At 34.9% G+C, this 21,170-nt stretch overlaps 1 protein-coding gene across 2 annotated transcripts in view; it reads left to right on the top strand.

The window, feature by feature from the left end:
* LOC106156046 (inactive tyrosine-protein kinase 7) overlaps positions 1-21,170 on the top strand; it is a 40,102-nt gene that overhangs the window by 9,558 nt on the left and 9,374 nt on the right. For both annotated transcript variants that reach the window (XM_013531131.2, XM_013531130.2), the window contains 7 exons: positions 6,906-7,041; positions 8,639-8,796; positions 11,030-11,195; positions 11,582-11,712; positions 16,338-16,467; positions 18,109-18,275; positions 20,061-20,200. In XM_013531131.2, coding sequence (XP_013386585.2) covers positions 6,906-7,041; positions 8,639-8,796; positions 11,030-11,195; positions 11,582-11,712; positions 16,338-16,467; positions 18,109-18,275; positions 20,061-20,200 — 1,028 coding nt within the window. The remainder of the gene's footprint in view (positions 1-6,905; positions 7,042-8,638; positions 8,797-11,029; positions 11,196-11,581; positions 11,713-16,337; positions 16,468-18,108; positions 18,276-20,060; positions 20,201-21,170) is intronic.

Here is a 21,170-nt window from a genome sequence, read left to right as displayed (position 1 = left end):
GTTTTGTCCAGAGTATTTTATCACATCCCATTCAATAGAAGAATGCAGCTTTGATTAATCATCTTTGTTATCTGTTGAGATGAAGCTTTACTCAAGATTTAGAGATATTTAATAGTGAAGCAAAATTTAATAAGACTTAAGGTTCTTATTAAGCTCTACAATAGTGATAGAAGATGCTTTAGAAATGAAATAAGTTGTGGCATAATTTATGTTTTGACATAATCTGTGTTACTTGTTTTATGTTTCCTCAATATCTCAGATTCTCCATAGGATTTCCTTTTCAATAAGCTAGCACGAGAACTAACATGATGGGAAATTGCAGTCTTGTTAGGTATAATAGGATATTATTTAAAAAATTTGTTAATTTTGAAATCTGTTCTGCTCATCATTGGTTTTTTCTCAATCACTCTCATTCTATCAGGTTCTCTTAATAGCAGAGCCTGGTCCAAAAGTTGAAAAGAAGGGGAAATGAGTTTTATTGAATTTGACAAATTTCCTCTTAAGTTTAATTACTTTTTTCATGCTGAAGGGGAATGTCTTTTTGCATTGTGCGGCATTTGTGCCAATAACACCTTGAACTTTCCGATCCAGGTTCATCCTGCCTTGTTGTATTTTTGCCACTGTCTGAAAAACATGCATGGCTAAAAAATGACTGCTTTATTTCAGCATATATGTTAGAAACATGAATATTGTGCAGCTCTTAAACTTTGTTAGCAGGTAAATTAAAGGATATTATAGATGTTGGTTCATTTGCAATAGTGTTACTGCAAGATAACTTGGAGAAGGAATAGGATTGCGGGTTTCCACTTTTTCATATTATCACACATCATACACTAAAAAGCTTTTGTGTGATTGTGGACAAAACAAAAGCCTAGCTTATCTCTCAGTTTGTATATGTGCGTGTGGGTGACAAGAAAGGATAAGGTAGATTGATGGGCAGTGATTTACACCTGCAATATGGCCAAAACTACATAGTATGTGCATCCCCAAAGGCAGTTTGGTCATATTTCAGAGTATCAAGAATATAAATTCCATTTATTCTGGAAAACAGAACCCAGCAGCTCTATCTTTATTTGCCAGGTTGTACACCACTGTCCTTGATTAAGTGCTATCAGGCATATAGAATGATGCCAAGCTGGTGGTCTTCTTCGTCACATTTTAACCATGCATGGTCATTTTCTCACTATGTTATGGATTGGACAATTGCGGAGATGAGAGCATTCACAACAAAGTTGATCCACGGACTAACTTGTCCGTGTATCAAATATGGCGTGCACTTGATAATGAATTCCAACCCCCCACACGCACTGCCCCATAGGGGGTAGAGCAATAAAATCTCGGCATGCTTTCAAGTGGGTGGCACCATATTTGATACGCAGATTTGATAGTCTATGAATCAAATTGTTCTGAATGTGCCCTATGTTGAAATGGTAGATGTTGTCAGGCTAATGCAGTGTTGACAAAATACATGTATTTGTCTCTTTGGCAACCATTTTAACCTTGCTAATTCACTGTTCTTCTCCCTTTCAGCTAGCTTAGTAAAATGGCATAATTTGTTTCAGGTTCTTGTTGTTAGATTGTGGCTTGTGCATGTCACATGGCAAATGTGATTGCCAAGTTTATCCCATTTTCTTTTCCCTTAAAATGTTTTTTAAAGAAGGAGCATCATTCTTTTGTTTGGAAGTCTGCATATGTAATTAGGACATTGTTTAATGGGAGATAATGCGCTATCTGATTCTGTAATGAAGCAATTTTGAAATGAATCAGACTATAAAATAGTATTGATGAGAATGTTTGGATGTGTAAATTAAAGGAAACTGACTTTCCTTCCAATCTTGGAGTGATAGTGTTTTAGTTCAGCTGAAAGTTCATCCTAAGGCACTATTCTATTTTGATTGTATTTTAAGACTTGAGATGTATTCAGACAAGGACTGTTTTAGATTGGTATGGTTGGTCCCACTCTCATTATCTGGTAATACACATTACGTAGTGAGTAGGGTTTTATATTGTCTGTTGGTCTATAATGAACCAGTGTGAAGGGACCTTATGACAATTGTCTTTTTTCTAAAAGAACAATTTCTACTTCCTTGATCTTTCGACCATCGATTCCCAGCAAACCCACGTGCTTTGTTGGACGTCAAAAAAATTCTTCTGGGGTTTTAACAGAACTTGTCGAGCTCTTGAAACATGTTTTTTTCTGACACAGCTGGTATTTTTGTATTGTGTGTAACAATTTGATTACAAAAGATCTAGACTCTTTGACTTCTTGGGGAATTATTTCAGCAGACTCCTGGTGTCGTATTTAATTCAGTGATGGGAGAGTTTGGAATTTTATTAGGAGGATGTTAGCATTGATCCAAATTTGTTGTAAATTAAATTTGGATAATGTAAAGCTCAAGAGTCAATATTGAACTTCCCAATAAATCATATAGAATGGGTTGAGGGAAAGGGAGGGAGATAAGCATCTTTGAGGTATTGTGTGACACCCCTTAGAGAGAGCTGCTAATTGGAATTAAATTTCTTTTTTAATACAAGAGCAAGTAAATCTATTTTTTTCTTAGTAGGCTATGTTACCAACTATGCATCTATGTGTATTGCAGTATGAGACATGTATGGTTTCTGATATTATAAAGCATGTATGTCTGTTCTGTAACAAAATAGATAAGATGTTTTAGTTTAAAGCATTAGTAATAAAAAATTGAAATGAATGGTACTGTATTGATTATGTGCAAATGATGTCAGAGTTAGTCACCATGTTCAGACTTGTAGTTGTCTAATACCAAATGTGCACAGGAACTCATGTTGGGGATGATGAATCATTTGAGGATCAATAGAATATGACCAAAGTTTTTTGATCCTTTTGTGGTCTGAGGATGGCAGATATATAGGCTACATTCACATCAGATTTAACTTAAATAAGAAATGATATTATTGGTCTCACATGGACAATTTATGGCATAAATGAGTCTGGTGGAGAACATGACCTGATTGATCAGGATGAAGCATAGTTAAAAAGATCTGAGAGACAGAAGCGATGCAGCTGCCTGCAATATACAGCCTTTGTACATGATATTTTGCCATTTCAGCTTTTTTACTAAGTAGAAAGCTAGTTAGATTTTTAAAACCTGACTGATTTTATTTGATCTATGAATTTCAGGGTCAAGATGCCTTTTAGTCTACTTAGTGTAATAAAATACATCATGGATATTACTCTCAGTTCGATGTGGGTTTGAAAAATATGACACAGATATGATGTAGACTGCTTTTATATTGCCAGAGTAAGACTGCCAGTAAACGTATCATCAGCTTTTACCTGTAATTTTGCATTACATGCTTTCTAGTCTACATCTGCTGGTGTAAAATAATGCATCATCAATATTACCTTCAGTTCAATACAGGTTTAAAAAATTTGACACTGATATGATGTTGATTGCTTTACATTGCCACAGTGCAACAATAAACAGATCATCAGTTTTCACCCATAATGAAAAAAAAGATTTCAGGAAATATTATCTTGTTCAATATTGATCATGTCACTCTTTAGTGATTTACAAGTGTCATAAAGATGGTTGTATGAACAAAGGTGTTGATTGGGACAAATGTAATAGATTGAGAAAACATCCAGGTGGCTTAGATCAAGTTTTAGTGTGAAAACCCGCTCCTAGATTTATCAGTAACTATTCAATTTGACACAGCTTGATTGCCTTTTGCTGCTAATTACTAAGTGCCCTTACTGACCCGCGTGTGTTAAATCCTGTCAGCTTAATCTTTATCCATTGTTTCTAGGAGAAATTGATCTGATCCTGGGGTTGGTGTCACTGATGTATGAGAAATTTGCATGTTTTTGGTTTTGCTTTCTTGATAATGAAATTGGTATTGTGCAAGGATTGGGATTGATTGTTACCTAAGATAGAAGATAAATTGTATCTTGGATCCTGGTTTTTACAGATAAAGTTGGAAGAGTTTTACTGCATGACATGGTTTGTGTTTTCAGTTTTGAGGGCTATTTCATTAGGTCTTTTTAAAGAAAAATTGTAAAAACCATTGCATGTGCAAACATGCGTGTGCGCGCACATACACACACACACACACAGTTTAACTTTAAGTGGCATTGGCACAACACAAGGAGTGGCATTTGGAGCAGAAACCAGTTATTAACCTATTTTGGCTCTTTCATGCAAAAATGATTAGGTTAAAAGTGCATCTGATCATTTACGAAATGATGAATAAGTAAGCAGCATCTTTAAATCACTTTTTGAGCATGGAGACTTCCAAATTTTCAACCACTGTGAATGTCTAAGCCCAAAGTAAATCTGCTGCCTACCCGCTCAGTATCTGGATCAGGATTGTGTTTTTAACAACCGGGGAATGGATAGTGCTTGCCAGAGATTAGGCACACAACTGATCAGAAGATCTGGCATTTTGGCAACTCTTTCTAAGTACCCAGTTAAATAAACTTAGAAATAAAGAGGGAATAGATGGGGTAGGACCCAAACCAAAGGTTAATCAAAGCAAAGAAGCTTGAATTAGCTTCAATTATTATTTAATCGACTACTTGATAAACTGGTGAAGGGTAATTTCGATACCTGAGAGAAGCCTCAGCAGCTGCAGTTGATTAGAGTGATAGGATGTGATAGGCTTGGATTGGAACCAGAAAATCCACATCAACTTCAATTTGTGGATAATATTTGTTGAAAATCAAGTGTGAAGGCACTGAAAAATTCCCTATAACTGAAGCACATTTTTTGTACCCCACTCAAAGCTTGAAGAAAGAAGTAGATGGGCCCTCTGCACATTCAAATTACAAATGAGCTCCCAGAACTTACCTTTGGCGTTCTTAAAATAAATGAAAATGGTTAGATGCAATTATAATGACTTTGAGTCCATTGCACAGTAACATCATTATATATTTAAATAAGCAGATCATATCTTTGGATAGAAAATTTAAATCTCATCACAACAAAGATATATTTGAATTCTTTGGTCAACAGTCATGTTATGCACTCTAAGTTCCAATTAATAATAAGTTACTAATTTAAAAAAAGAAAATATTATCGGAACTTAGTTAAGGCATCATTAGTAGGTAGTGTACATCTCAGCATAGGTAGTATAAAGTAGTATGTAGATATTGTACACTACCAGATCCAGGTTGGCTCACTTCACACCTGGCCAGACTTCTCTGTAACGTTTCCTGACACCAGTCATCCATCATTTGATACTGGGACTCTTGTTTGTAGTCAGCTGCAACCATCTATGACAGTGGTTTATCTGGTGCGGGGTAAGTGGCAGTAATGTGGAAAATGGTGTTGAAGTGTGCCTGAGATGAAGACGGTGATAACCCTCCTGCCCCACAATCCATTTACCTCAGATACTGCGCCAGATATGGCTCGTTATATTCCCAATGAAAAGTTGAATAGAAATGAAATGGTGAACTTAGTTTTTGATTGATAAATTTGATGAGGGTTTAAATAAAAAAAAATGTTCATACTTTTGAGGGAGCTTTTGTTTAGCTAGACATAAGATTGCAGATGTATTGTATGAGAAGGGTTTTATTGAAATTTGTTAGAAAATGATGAAAAATGTTGATGACAAAATGTTTTGTATTGAGTGAGGCCAGATTGCCCTAGTGAGATACTTCAGAAATTGGGCAATAAAACATTTTATGAAAAACCTCCTTTTGGAAAGCTCTGGCATGTTAATACCATTTGGAAGTAATTTCCATGCCTATCCAAGTAATGATAATAGACAATCACCATATTTCATAATCCTGATATACGTCAAATGTACTTCTGTTTCAGTAAGGATAATTTTATGTAAATAACACCTGATTAATGGGTTTCTGATCGACTGTGGTAGGCTGGTAATATAGCATGCCTGATTCACTGCTCTGTGGAGCTGGTACAGAGAAGAAATATTGACCGATTTCCTTTAGTTGTACCATGGCCTATAAAGATAAAGGGGGTAGTGCCCCTCCCCCCCCCCCCCCAAAGAAAAAAAAAAAAAAACAGAAAAAGACATACATGTCTTAGCTATGGGCATTTCAGAAGGCCACAGAAAAAAACCCATCATGGACGGGACCATAACTGTCCTTGTCATGCTTTGCAGTATTTTTGATTGTCTTTTCACAGTGGAGAATTTAAGAGAATGTCCTTATTATGTGTTGACATTCTTCACTTCTCTTCTCTTGCCAGTCTGTGATGTAATCATGTAAATAACCTACCTGTCTGCCTTTGATTCCGTCAACAGGTAGAATCCAATTACCACTCCTTTTATACAACAGGAAAACTTAATAATGTTCAGTTAAATTAACCTGTCTAAAAGGAATGGTAAGAGGAGTATTGAGGAAGTTGCGTCATATTCACATATTGAGGAAGTTGCGTCATATTCACCTGTGACTTACTGAAGTTATGAAACTGAGACAGTTTATGAATGATTAAAATTGTCTTTCAAAATCTTCACAACCGGAAAGTTTTTGTAACTTACAATTAAGACCATTTGACATCTGATATAACTTAACGAAAAATTGTGTGATGTAGGATGGTACTTGGCATTGAAATGGTTATGACTTGACCTGTTAACATTCTAAAATTATGGTAATGACTTGACCTTTTCAATGGGAAAAGTAATTTTTCAGATATAGAAATTTAAAATCATTAAAATGAATATCTTTGTAGCATTTGTGGTGCTTTTTTGTATAGAGTAGAACTGGGATACAGGTTTTTTTGCTACCACTCAATAGTAATGTTCTAATTTTGATAATTTATGACTTATTTTATATGTAAAATTAATTTCTTTGCCATCGAAAAGAAAGAGCCGTTACTGTAATAAATGGACTGATTGAAAATAGAACATAAATGGAAAATAAATGTAGTACTTAAAAAAATGTTGATTTTTTTATCTTTTAGGGATTGACCAAGGTGGCCTTCAGTTAAAACAACCTAGTGATGAATCTGCCATTGTTCCTGGCGCCACAGTCAGCTTAAAGTGCCTTATCCAGGGCAACCCAGAGCCACAGTTTGAGTGGTATAAGAATAAAATAAGGTAAGACTTTTCCAGAAAGAACATTCTACATGGATTTTCTGAATGAAAAATGACTTGTTATCTTTGCCAGCTGAGTCTGTCTCAAAAAGAATATAGGGTCACACAGGTCTGTTCTTTGTAATTTTACATAATCCTTCATATTTGAAACGTATGTAATGGAAATCACATTGTTTCTCAACATTTGACCAATCAGAAGCAGTTTGTTGCCTCCAGATGAAGTGAGTAGTGTTGTATGAAAGTAAATAATTTTATTAATAAGCGTATTTAAGGTTTGGGTTGTATGCAGTGTTGTTTTGTAAAACTTGGCAAGAGTATGTAAAAAAGTTTAATAATGAAAGGATTTAATGGAAGTTTCCTTCTAGTGATAGGGAGAGATGTTAATCAGCTAAGTGTTAATTTGATTCCATCCTGTAGTCCTAGTAATGATGGCATCACAAAAATAAGCCTCATCAGTAGCAAATTGAAATTGAAATTGCCAACAGTAATCAGGCACTTGAAGTTATAAACTGATGTAACAAGCACTGTCACCAAATGGCACCATGTTGACAAAATACTTGAATTTTATCTCTCAGTAAAAAAAAAAAAATTTACCAAAAGGTTTTCTTTTCTGATACTAAACGCACCCTCATTATCATATATATGTCTTACATCTTACAATCTGATAAAAAAGGATTGATCTACAGATCTCATAAAAAATGATTATTACTCAGGATTCAAAGCCCGGTATTTGAAATTACTTTCTATTTATATATTTTTTTAAAATAATTACAGCCCAAGGCACAAAAGTTTAGGGCCTTCCCAGGCACTTGTGAGTGCTAAGCTTTGATACAATCTTTCCTTCCATTTTTTATGAAAAAGATGAATAGGTCAAGCCTTGGAAAGGATGTCCGTGTCAGCTTCTTGGACATTCTATGGACATTCTGATAATGTCACTGCACACATGATAGAGTTGTAGGTGGTTCAGTTTCAGTGTGTAAAGCATTTGCTTCATTTTTTCTCTGAAAGTTGATGCCACTTCACTTCGGTGTGTGGCATCCAATTATCCCTCCATTCCCTAAATGGGAACTGAAAATGGGTTTCATTTCCTTAATGGTTTGTTAATAGCTGTTTTTTATCAGTCAATCTGACAAAATATGGAGGAAAACTATGTGAAAATGACTTTGCAATTGGGGTACAATATCACTGTTGTTGGTTTGACTTAGTAAATAGAATATGACACTTGTATACCTTGAAGCTAGATTATAGTTTTTAATAATTTATGGTTATAATATTGCTCATCAGTTTCAAATAAAATGAATTTTGAAATGATTTTTTTCCAAAACTTAGTAATGGTAGCAGTCAAAAATGTTGATTCCAAAATTTTGGATACTTAATTGTATTTGTTCTGGAAGGTACATATAAATTTATAAGTAACTAACGATGACAGATCATGCATAAATAAGATTCTAAAATAAGTAAGGTGTTATGTCTTATTCGCCATTGAAGAGTAATAAAAATCCAATGACATGAACTGTTTTACAAAGTTACAGATAGCATATGATCTATAGTTATGACAGATCTTATCATAACTTTATCTTAATTCCTTATCTATTTGTAGGTTATTTTCAAGTGAAGACCGTGTGCGGTTTAGGGATGGTGCTCGTAAAGTGATTCTGATGGCTGTGACTTCTGATGATAATGGGATGTATTCATGCAGGGCCAAAAATGCTGCAGGCCACCTCGATAGCTCGGATAGTTTTATGATCAATGTGCAAGGTGAGAAGGGTGCTTAGGGCCCAATGCTTAAGTCATACTGACTTTACTTATGAAAATCTTTATCTTTATGATTTTTCTAGATCTTACTTTCAAATGTTAAAGAAAAAAATCCAAAAATTTTGGCTCTTTTGATCGTAAAGATACAAATTTTCTTTTTTGGCTGAGATTTTTGTAACAAATTGGGAGTTTTTAAGATAAATTGCAAACTGCATCTGTGTTTGATAAGAAAGAGATATGAAATGAGATATAGATAATAACAAAACGGATAGAAGGTCATAAGATGAGAAATGTTCCTGATGAAAGACCGAAATTTGTAGCATTTGGCATGTTAAACTGATAGTGTCAGTAATGGGATATGGATTGACTAGATGGTTTAACAAAATTTAATATTCAGAACCTTGACAACACAGAATGCATGGAAAGCCAGGAGATTAGTGGACTGGCTATGGAAATAATAATCACTTAAAAGGATTTATTTTTCCATCTACAGATTATCTGTCACAATTTATTGCTTGGATTGGCACTTTAATAGTCTATGTATGGACAACAGTGTATCCTGAAAAGTCTTCGTCAGATATTGCTATAACCTTTTTAAAAAGGGAATTACAATTTTGTGACTTAAAAGGATATGATTTAAACATTGTTTTTTTTTTGAAGACCTAATCTTGGTGACCAGAAAAGCTTTAGTCTAATAGGAGTGAAATGAACTTGTTTTAAGAATTAAGGTCTGATAGGAGTGAATACTACTTACTCTTAGTATTTAGCGATATGATTTCCATTGCAATGAAATATTTTGGATCAATAGGATTTGAAAATGGCATACTATGTGGTGATTTATCTACATGTCTTACCTTTTTTTTCATATTTTGCATCAATACCAATATTCATAATTTGATTCTGAATTGTAAAATGGTCAATATCTAGCAATTTTATTATCTGTTTGATGTTGCCATCGGCATTAACCACATGTTCATTGAAAGCTAGACTCAAGCTGAGTGATTTTTCCAATACATCTAGATAAATCAGCTTAGTCTTCTTGGAATTAAAAAGGAAAATCTGCATTGGGACTGATGATTCACTTGATAATCCTTTGCATCAGATCTTATCACTCCTCTATCTTCATTTCCACTCATCGCCTCTTAGATCAATATGAAGTCTAAATCCTAATGAAAGTTACCACATTTTTCTAACTGAACTTAAGAATGTCATCCAACCGGTTCACAGACAATTGGAGAAATGGGAGTTTGTGAATCAACAGAAGGATGCCTGTTATATTTTTTTTTGTACAATTAACTTAATGTTGTTCAAAACAAGTTCTAAAAATCATTCACTTCAAATAAAGTTTGTCTTGATAACTCCCTATATACACTACACTAAATGTCTTTACAAATTTCTTTTGGGAGGGCAGTAGGGGATAAATGATGTATGGCCTTCCTACAACTCTGAGACAGATATTTCATTGCCAATGTCTCAAGTGAGGACAGTAGTTGTTAATTTTTGCAGCACCGTGACTTTATTTTGAAAGTTTGATGGGTGATTGATGGGTAAGGTTTGATACGGTGTGTCCTCAACAGACTGTTAAACCTGAGTGAAAAGTTTGATATAGGTTAGCGACATCATTAGAAATAATTTGATGTTGGTTTTTCAAAAAGTACTTTGTTGCTCACTGGCTGCGAACAGCTGCATATCATGTCTTATCTGACAGGGAAAATTTCAAGTAGGCAGATAATATTTCTTTGATGTAGTTCTTTCTGCTTGAATATAATTCCTCCCTGTGAGTGTGTGTACAAAGCAATAGACGGGAAGTGGTGATTGTGGTTCCATTGCAATAAAGACTGTGGTTTATCTATAAAAACAGTAAGAGACTAAGCACTTAACATTGTTTTGGCTCACTTTACAAATTTTGGAGTACAGAATGCAATTTATTAGAATAAGTACTCAACATATTTTTGGACTAAAACCTCACTGTTATTTATAACCACCTTTTCTATCTAAGTTTATTAGTATCTCTTTATGAAAGCAGCGTTATGGTATCATTGCTCATGCTTTTTGCTTTTGTTCAGTAAAATGTTATCTTGCAGAAGTGTTAGTAGTTTTATGACATGTCAATTTTTTCATCTGTCAATCACCATTTTTAGGAGGTCTGTAGAACAATACTTCATTATGAGTCCTTGGCCATATTCTACATCTACAGAATTCACTTTTATTATTACGTTATATTATATTTTATCAGGCTCAGATATCCCTATCCTGGATGTGAGCACCTTCACCAGAGAAGTGATTGTCAAAGCCACCGAACCTGCAACCCTTCACTGTAGATTTGACAACTCTGCCGTCAACTCCGACTGGTATCACGAGGGCAATATTCTTACCAATACATCTAGGAGGGGCGGACATAAGTAAGTGCTGTTTTAATGGGACCTAATAGTGCATTTAACTCTTGTCAGATTATTAGCCAACCTCTACTTGAGCGCAGTGATATATGACTGGTTAGGAAGGGGGAGGGAGAAAAGAGGTGCTGTGCCTGAGGTGGGGATATCTTTTAAAAACCCTTTTATTTTACAGCTTGTATGTGTTTTTAAATCATGTAGAGATTACCTGTCTAAAAAATTTAACATGGCAGCCAGGGTTTTAACTGTTTTTTTTCTGAAAATTGAAAAATTGGTGAAATACAAATTTTATTCCCCTTGGCATTCTGGACAAATGTAAGACGAATGTTTTTAAAGATTTTAAATGCATGTTCTTTTGGGTAACTTACAAAAAAGTCAACTGCTTGGTTTTCCAGTATCACTGTATTCAGCAATGGAACTCTATATTTCAACATGGTGAGGGGCCGTGATGCAGGCACATACAAGTGTGTGGGAATTAGCCAGCAAGGAAAAGTCCAAAGATTTACCTCAGAATTAAAAGTGGCAGGTAAGGAGCTATAATTGAGATTGAAGGATCAACTGCCCTGTAAATTATTTCCAGTAAGGTGTTATAATTTCTAATATGATGCACACATGGCTTTATTTAGACAGAGAAGATCAAGGATCTATCTTGACTTCAGAGAAACTTTTATCACAAAGTTGGTAGAATTTCTAGCTTTGATGAAAAAGTATTATGGCTCATTCAGAATACAGTATTGAATATATGTATTGCTATATGGCAAAGGGACAGTTGATTGTGTTAGCCTTTGCTGGAACCATGACAGGTTTCTGTGTGAGGTTATGCAATCAACTTTTTACTGATTGAATAGTGACTACAGGGATGCTAAAATTATGTCATACAGATCATACTGTCAACAGGGGAAGAACTGAGAACAACACAAATTGATCATCAAAAATTAAGTTGAGTGTGCATGAATGTGTATACTGGGCCACCCTGTATAGGTTCAGTTATACTGTTCACAACAAAAAGAGTGAGACAGCATGGTGTGACTCAGTAAATATAACATTACTCAAAACCAGGCAAGAGGTGTAAAACTCCAGGGCACCAGATTAATTATCTTGTTAAAGATGGGGTGGGTGGGAGGGGTCAAAGAATACTGGAAAATAAAACCAAAGATCACAGATCAAGGATAATAAATGGATTTTCCAGCAAAATCACAAAATAAATATGTTTCATGGATCATGGCTTTGGAGTGTTTCTAGAATAGCTGGGAAATAAATTTGGCTGATCGTTGGCACAGATTTAACATATCTTCCTCCTTAGAAAAGTTTTTCCAATTTTCATTTACCATAAGGCCCTCTCTGTTTAAATCGTAACTTGATCTAAAGGCTTTGGGCTATCCCAGCAGGCACTAAATAGAGTGATCTAATGGTATCTGCTGCAGTTAGGTAATAGTTAACTAATAAGATGCCTAATTTAGGTGGAAGTGGGCTTATTTTCTACCTGGATAATCAGGCACTCTCATACTGGGGAATTTGGGCACTGTGAAGTCCAAAATGTGGAATAAGTTTTACAAAATGTGGAATAAGTTTTACAAATGGCTTGTATCATTTGATCATTAAACCTTTGCTGGTGGTATATAATCATTGCATTAGTCCTGTATAGTTTGATGGCTGTAACTTTTGGCTGAAAGAGAACAAGAATGGAGGATTATGTAAGAAGAATTAGTGAAATATGAAAGTATATTAGTGTCACTAGCAAATGTCACAGCCAGTCATTGTGCAGCCACGACAAAGAATTGTATAATGGGAGTTGGTGAAATGTGAATTAAATGTATCTTCACTTCACAGCCGTAATATTGTTCCATTGCTGAATAAGCTTTGGTGTGACAAGAGGGAGCTGATAAATGGGAAGTTTTAATTGAGAACTATGGGAGACATACGGATGACAGAGAGAGGATTGAAATTGAAATCTTATCAGCTGTAATTGAGATATTTTTTCAGCTCTGTGAAGAATTTCTCATTATGTGTGGGCAGTTATGAACTTAAACAATGGTCGTGTAGCCAAACCATAATTAAATTGTTTCTTTTCCTTTATTATTTTTGGAAGAATCTGTTTATTGAGTTAATTTTCTAAATGTCAGATATATGTGACATTAAGACACCAGCAACATAATTAAAATGTAAGAATAGAACATTAGGTATATTCCTATATGTATGAAGAAAGTAACAATAATAATTTTAATAATAATAATAATAATAATAATAGATCAACAGCTGGCGTGGAAAGGTATCGCTCAACTTAATCCAATTTCTCAAGTACTGATCCAGCTCTCATGGCTGGCCTGACTCGCATTTACAAGGAATTGCATTGTCTAATTATCCCAGAAAACAAGAAGATAAAGCAATTATTCAGTATGAAAATCAAATTGGAGTAATTGACTAAACAGTCCATATGCCCAACTTCATTTACAGGATATTTCCCCGGAGATTGCTGTCTTTTAGATAAGTTGTTTATTGTTGAAAAAGCACACATTAATGGCCAAAGGGATATTTGATGTGGATTTTTAATGTGATTTGGTGGAGGTTTTTGCCACATGTTCTGATGTTGTTAAACTTTTAATTATGGGTGCTTTAATTATGAAACTTATCAATAAGTGCATTACCATTGCTAGATTTGGTGTCAATTGTGATGAAGCAAGATATAAAAAATTATAACTAAAGGATGAAAAATAGAAAACCACACTTTAAATAGTCATCCTTTTCAAACATGAAGGATAAAGTACTCATTAAACTTCATATCTACTTTTTAGTCAGTGTCACACAATTATTAACAGAAAATTTCTGATAAGCAGGCTATCTTAATACATTCAGCATTGATTTGAATGTCAACATGAAATGACAGGACGTCATTATGTTTCCTGTGACAAACCTCAGGGAAACATAACAGAGCAGTGATTATGATATACTGCGTCTGCTTGTCTAACAAATCATGTTAGAATAGTTTTTTTTAAAATTCTTTGGGCATTCACATACCCTTTGGGTATATTTTCATTGTTATCTGAAGAACATACACAAACATAATGTAAGATTATTGGTTAAATATGTCTTATTTTTTCATCGGAGGTGGTTTTAAGTGAGACCTCAACTTCAGGCAGATATGAATGTATCCCACAGATGCAGCTTGTCTACACACACACACACACACACACACACACACACACACACACACACACACTCTCTCTCTCTCTATCACACACATACATATGCACCTGCGCACATGCAGATTTGTTGAACAGATATAAAACAAAAGAAATGGGAGGAAATTGGAACGTAAAGTCTGGTCTAATCTCCCTCACTGGGTTTGAGATAAATTTCACTGAGCATTGTAAATTTAGTTTATTCAGCTTTGTTCAATATGGGGGCTGTAAGAAATCTCACTTTCTTTGGCATTAAGGAACAGACATATTCAGACATCCTGTAGATTGGAAGTACCTAGACTTGCATGATGCATCTGCAAAAGCCACTTTTCACTTTAAAGGTTTCTTTTTTTAATCTGTGAAAGTATGAACAAAAAATAATACTGGGCAGAACAAAATAGTTTTTGTAGACTGAGGGTGATATGATAAGAATCACAGGGAAGCAGACAAATGTAGGCATCTGAGATAGAAAGCAGAAACGCAGTTAGTGAGTTTATTTAGATCTCGAAGCAGTGTGTCATAGCTAAAAACACCAAAATAAACATGACAGCCAGCAATTTTCATGTTTTTCCTGCAAGGATGATAGTACTAGGAGAAGGTGCCTTTGAAGTAAGCAGAATTAAGTGGATCTTTTTTGCTTTCATTTAGTTTCATGTTGGTGGGAGTTATGGACCCTTGCCAGGAGCAGCTTGTATAACACATAAGCATCTTCACAGTGCCAGGTCTGAAGCCAGCCTCACCCAGGGCTAGAAATCACCACATGATTCTAGATAATTAGTGCAAATTCATTTACAAGAAAAACATGAAAAGAAAATGTTTGAAATTAGATAATTAAGATAGAGGCGACATTAATATATGGATCATCAAGAACATTGGATTAATCAAATTTTGAAATAAATTTACTGATTTGCTACTGTATTGACTGATGACTTAAATTTATTGGTTATGTGTGGTTTACATATGAAGCACATTTAATTGGGTGGTGAATGCTTATTTGTGTTGGAAGGTTTACATACAAGAACGCTGTTTTATCATGGTGTTGCTCAAATTCTTTGATCTCCCCCAGGATCCAACATAACAGGAAGTTCTTGAGTGTTTTTGCCGTTTCTCATGAGAACACGTTTCCATGTCTAAAAGTTTAGCAGAATAAACTGATATACACATAAGTTTCAGAAAAAGGTTAAGTTGGGTGACAGATGCATTCAGCCAACAGCAATTTGTCCAGGATTTATTTCTTATGCCCTAAAATTTTTGTAATTTTTTTATGGTGCACATTTTTTCAGTTTCCTGAGCAAAGACTTCAACTTTGCTTATAAAATTTTACGCAAAGCCAACATCAGCATCATGCATGCTTTTAGTGTTACACATGAAGAACATGTCTGCATGAAATCAAAGGCAGGCAAAAAAATCCCAGGAGTTGTTGTATAAATGGTTTACTACTACTTAATGCTGCACTGTTTAGATGTGAACATTTGTGAAGCCTTTACTGCTCTGGCTTGTTTAAAGAGTACCCATGTTCAAAAGTAACACCTGAAGTGATGTTATGTCTGTTTAAGGGCCAGCTGGTTCAGATCAGTAAACAAGTGAATGGAAATAATGACCTAATCATGAATAAGTCCTGTTTTAAGGCTAAAAACATGTATGATAATGTGGGGTATTGAACAGGCCGATGAAAGGCATTCATATTTGTTTTTTGCTTTCACTTGTTTTACACTGTTGCTTCACCTCATGGCTTCTATCCAGTGTAGACAGGCTAATAAAAGGATTTTCAGCTTCTGTTTCACCCTCATGAATGCACATAAAGCACTTCAAAGCCCAGGAATTGCATATCATTTTCATTTCTAGCTCCCCAAAAACTGTTTTTTTCATCAACAGAACCAACAAAGTTTGACACCAAAGAAGCTGGTGACAGATATGCTAACAGTATTTATTTTTTGGCAAAACTAATTGATAATTTGTTTTTCCTTTTCAGCACTGGAGGACTTAACTGCCAAGTCATTTGAGCCCCGTATTCCAGCCGGTAGAGCCACTGTTGTTCCTGTAGGAGAACGTTTTGAGTTACTGTGTCTACCCCCAAATGGGTTCCCAGCTCCAACAGTGAGGTGAGATGGAAGTTGATATGTTTGGAAATACACCTCTCTTATTGATACCTTTTCAAAAATTAAAGCATTTACCCAATCTCCTCTCTCTAAAAAAATCTGTTATTGAAAGTGCATGTCTAAAGAGCCATGTCCATTCCATTGATTTTAATAGGTATTTGTATTGTTGGAGGAGGTCCTGTGTCTGTGTATGTATATGCATATGCAAGCTGCCCAGTTGAAACTTCCACTAAACTTAAAAGGAGTTATAATGACTCTGCAACCATCATATTTGTAATGACTTTTCAGTTAAGGTACTAGTTTGTAATAATTTTTGCACCAGTGTCCGATCTTTTATTGCTCTGTATTTTTCCCTGACTGAAATGCAAAACAAAAAGTTGCTGGAAACGTTCCTTATTTTATGCTGCTTGGGGTGGTATAGTTTGTCACTGTCAGAGGGGAACCTTTTCTATGGCTCTGCAGATAAAAACTGACCTTTTCGGTGTATGAGGTAGTTAGTCGAGGTGTTTAGTTGAATTGCAGCAATCCTGCAAAATGAAGAATGGATTTTTGCGAAAGTTGATTTGACAGGCTCTCATGTCTTTGCTCTGTAAGAACACCCAGAAATGCAGTTTTTTTCACATATTGTAAATATTGAAAACAGATTGCAGTATTTGGGACCTGTTTATCCCAACTATGCATTTGAAAATGTTTTAATGGCTACCTTTCATAATAAAACAGCTTATCTAGTATAAGTCAATTGTTTTGACAAGTGATATAAATGATATTTGAAAGTGAGCTAACAGTTTTATTGAAAAATAAAAAATTGTACACAAAATGCCTGTTTTGAATGATGACTTGGAGAACAGTGTTTTCATTCTGCTACTGCTCTGTTTAGATTTATACTGTACACCTGTCAGACGGAAGGAGACATTTGTCATTGTAACATAATGTATACCACTTGTAACATGACATGACTAGGAACAACAACTGCCACACTTTATCTTCATTACTGGGATATGTTTACCAACAGATGTCTTGTAAAATAGAAGAATTACTTGAAGACACCAGGCAATATTTATGGCTTATTTTCCCCCATTCCTCACAACCTTACATCTTTTCTTTGTTAATGTTTGTATAAAATGTGCTTGGATATGGATTTTATCTAGATATTTCTTTTTTTTGTACTTTGTGTGCAAATACGTGTTGGTAAATGTATTTTGGTTAGAAAAAGGATTGGGAGACAAGTTACTGTTAGTAATTGCACTGTTTATTTTAATGGGCTCAGTTTGTTTAAGTTGAATTTTTCTTCTTGATTTAGCTTTCTAGATTGGGCATCTAAACTTCTTCAGAAAGCCCAAATTTTAATTGCAGTATACTTAAACTGAAGCTTTTGTTTATAACATGAATTTGAGTAAAGAGGCAAAGTTATTTGGGTTTAAAAATTTGACATTTAAGGTACTACACATTCACCAGTATGTTTTTTTTAAATAAAACACATGTATTTTCAAGTTTTGAATAGTCTTTGAATCTCAAAATTTACCAGTATGATTTTTTTCATATTTTGCCTGGAGATCATAGAATATTAATAAGATGCTGTAAGATGAACAGGATGACTGTTAAATGCCTATGGAATTAAAACTTACAATGTAACTAATCTTATAGATGGCTGAATCCAAGCAACACATACATAACTAACAGTGGCCGTGTTCGTATTGAAGACACTTCTCTGGTCATTACGTACACAGAGAAAGAAGACACTGGCAACTACACCTGTGTGGCTAGTAATATGGCGGGCAACAGGACCAGGAAGGTCCAGATTGTAGTTTCTGGTAAGTTTATAAATCTTCACTTATTCACAGGGAGAGAAATGTTTATTTTCTTCACTCAACAGTTCTGAAATCTTTAACTGGCTTAAATTGTCTTAAATTCTCACTGTTTAGTATATAAATTTTCTAGGCAAGTCATAAAACTTACAAATTTACCATATGCCATAGAAAAGCATTGGATCATGGCTGTTGGACTTGTGCAGATTCTCAAAGAAAAAATAGCTCGGAGTAAATGTTTTTCATACAAGTCAGTTGTAGATACGTATGGCCTATATTTGGAGATACATCGAACATTATTTTATGCATTTTGACTTAGTTTTTCAAGTCTGCCATCAAAACTAAAAATTTTAATTGAATTAATAGATTCCTTTCAGTAATCGTCCGTAACTAATGATGAACCTTCAGCCTCGCCTAGAAAAAAAGGCAACATCAAAAAATCCTGAGGATAGACCTTGTCAGAATGAGGTCATGCTGAGAAACACCTTTGGTCTTTTTGCATGAACTCTCAACTTTTGTATCACCTTTGCAGATGTGCAGTAATTTTCTATGATAAATCACATATCATGCAGAATGTAGTTGTACAGAGGCATTATCAGAGGTAAACCCATGGTGATAAATCATGTTCTAACCATGTGAAGACAGCCTAGGATTTGTGAAGCAAATTTTTCTGAGATGCTGGGAGAAGATAAGGATATGACATATAAATTCAACTGGTTGACACTTTGTTACCGCATGTTACCTAAAAAAAGAAAAAGAATTAATGAGAAAAACATTTCAGAAGTCCCCCCTCTGTTAAAGAAGACAGCAAATTCCTCACCTTTTTCTTTTTGTCTGCCCTCTTATATTTATCTTTGTCAACAACATCCCGTGCATGTATCTTGTCAGCAGCTTCAGTAAGTTGAGTTATGATAATGACTTCAGACCCAGGACTAATGAGACTGTTCACATAGTTTTCTGTAATGTCTTCTGTTCCAAGTTGCATGACCTGGATGTAATGACTGGTCTTGTTGGTTATTCAGGTTCTTTGGACTCTGATGTTCTTTTTCACCAATTAGTAAGCTGAGACAAGTTTGAAAAATTTTACTACATATTTTACCCCTACCTCCTCTATTTTGGACATGAGTTTTCTCTTAAATATTAAGTTTTGTCCCAACACGCTGTGCATTTCCTTTTTTTTTTGTGGTTTGTTCACACTTATCTTCACTTTAATTTGAGTTTGGATTACAAGGTTATAAATAGATGCCGAACATAACACAATTTTTTTATTTGTATTCAAGCAAAAATATTTTGAAAATTACTCAGTTTAAGAGTTGAGAACCTATTGATTTTTGAGGAGTGCAGGATAGATTGGAGAGCAGGCCCGTAGCCAGGGGGGGTTCGGGGGGTTCGAAAGAACCGCCCCGTTTGCTGGGAAAAGGTCCACTCTGGGTAAAATTTGACCTAGGCACATGATGTTTTTATGGAAAAAGGTCCACTTTTTCAGAAAAAGAACCCCCCTTTTGAAATTGCTGGCTACGGGCCTGGAGAGGGTGTATCCTGTGTTTATTGAGTGCTTCTTTTTGCAAGAGTCAAAATCAACATTTTGTATTGTTTAACTAAGTCTTTTTCTACCTTCTCTCCAGTTGCCTCTACTACCATCATTGCTGGTCAAAGTGTCACTTCAGCCCCAGTTCTCTATTCAATATCCCTAACCATCACTGATCACCCCAGTTATAACAGACCTTATTAAATCAGCTACAACAGGCTTATTAGTTCAATCTAGACTTTTCACAAACTTCATTTTTACAGTTGCCCCCACCATCATCAAAGGCCCAAGTCCTACCTGGGTGGAAGAAGACGAGGAAGCAGTGATGGAATGCCGTGTGACTGCAACACCCTACCCTGTCACACAGATCAGGTGGATGAAAAACAATGAGTTGTTGGGACAGGTGTGTATTTTTTTTTTACTTGGTTATTTGGCATTTTGAGTATATTGTTCTGTGTGTGTGCGTGTGTGCGTGCGCGCACGTGTGTGTGTGAAGAAAATGTTAAAACAACATACTTCATTTTGAAATGTTCATTTTTTAGATATATTTTATTAGCCTTAGGGGGATAGGAATAAATCTTTTATTAAAAATAAAAACATAAGAAATGATATGTTAGAAAAAAAATTAGTGACGTGTATTCCAAATTTTGCTGTTGTTTATCGGTTCTTTTTGTCAAATTTGTTTGTTTGGAAAGTGCACCTCGTTGTTGACTAGAAGATATGTTAAAAAACAGGCTTTTGTTTATGGTCTCATATTTTTCTTCTATTCATGCATTTGTGGCAGTAAAATACTTTTAGAAAGAGGATTTTTTAAACACATGGCACTAGATTTAAGGCATGAATTAAGTTAAAGAGCATTTTAGTGTCCATTTAGCTTTCAGCTCAGGTCTGTGCTGTGACTTTAACATGATGGACATGCCGTATTACATTTGTCTAAAACACGTGTACAATGTTGTTATTTGCTGTGACATGATGGACATGCCGTATTACATTTGTCTAAAACATGTGTACAATGTTGTTATTTGCTGTGTCACACGTCAGCCTGTCAGAACCAGTTTGGAACAATTTAACTTTGTCTCTGTCACTGATCTTTAAGGCTATTGAGCAAATATTGCGTGAAAAAATAATGTTGATAAAATCCAGTCAGTTTTATTACTCAGAATGAAAAAGTTGACAGGTTTCATAAAACCAACCACCAGTTTTATTGATTTTAAGAGAAAATATGAAAGGATATCTGATGTGGCTGGGTAATAGTCTTAGTAGCACTTTGCTTCAATTATAAATTGAGAAGAAAAAACTAGTTGTTAAATATATTTCAAGAAGATTCTGGTCATGCTAACAGATAAGATAACAGAAAGAAAAAGGAAGAATAA

This window comes from Lingula anatina, chromosome 2, assembly GCF_051362555.1.
Source record: "Lingula anatina isolate TDL-2025a chromosome 2, LinAna3.0, whole genome shotgun sequence".
Lineage (NCBI taxonomy): Eukaryota > Metazoa > Brachiopoda > Lingulata > Lingulida > Lingulidae > Lingula > Lingula anatina.
The sequence above is the reverse complement of the archived record's forward strand: the minus strand, read 5'-3'. Positions and strand labels throughout refer to the sequence as shown.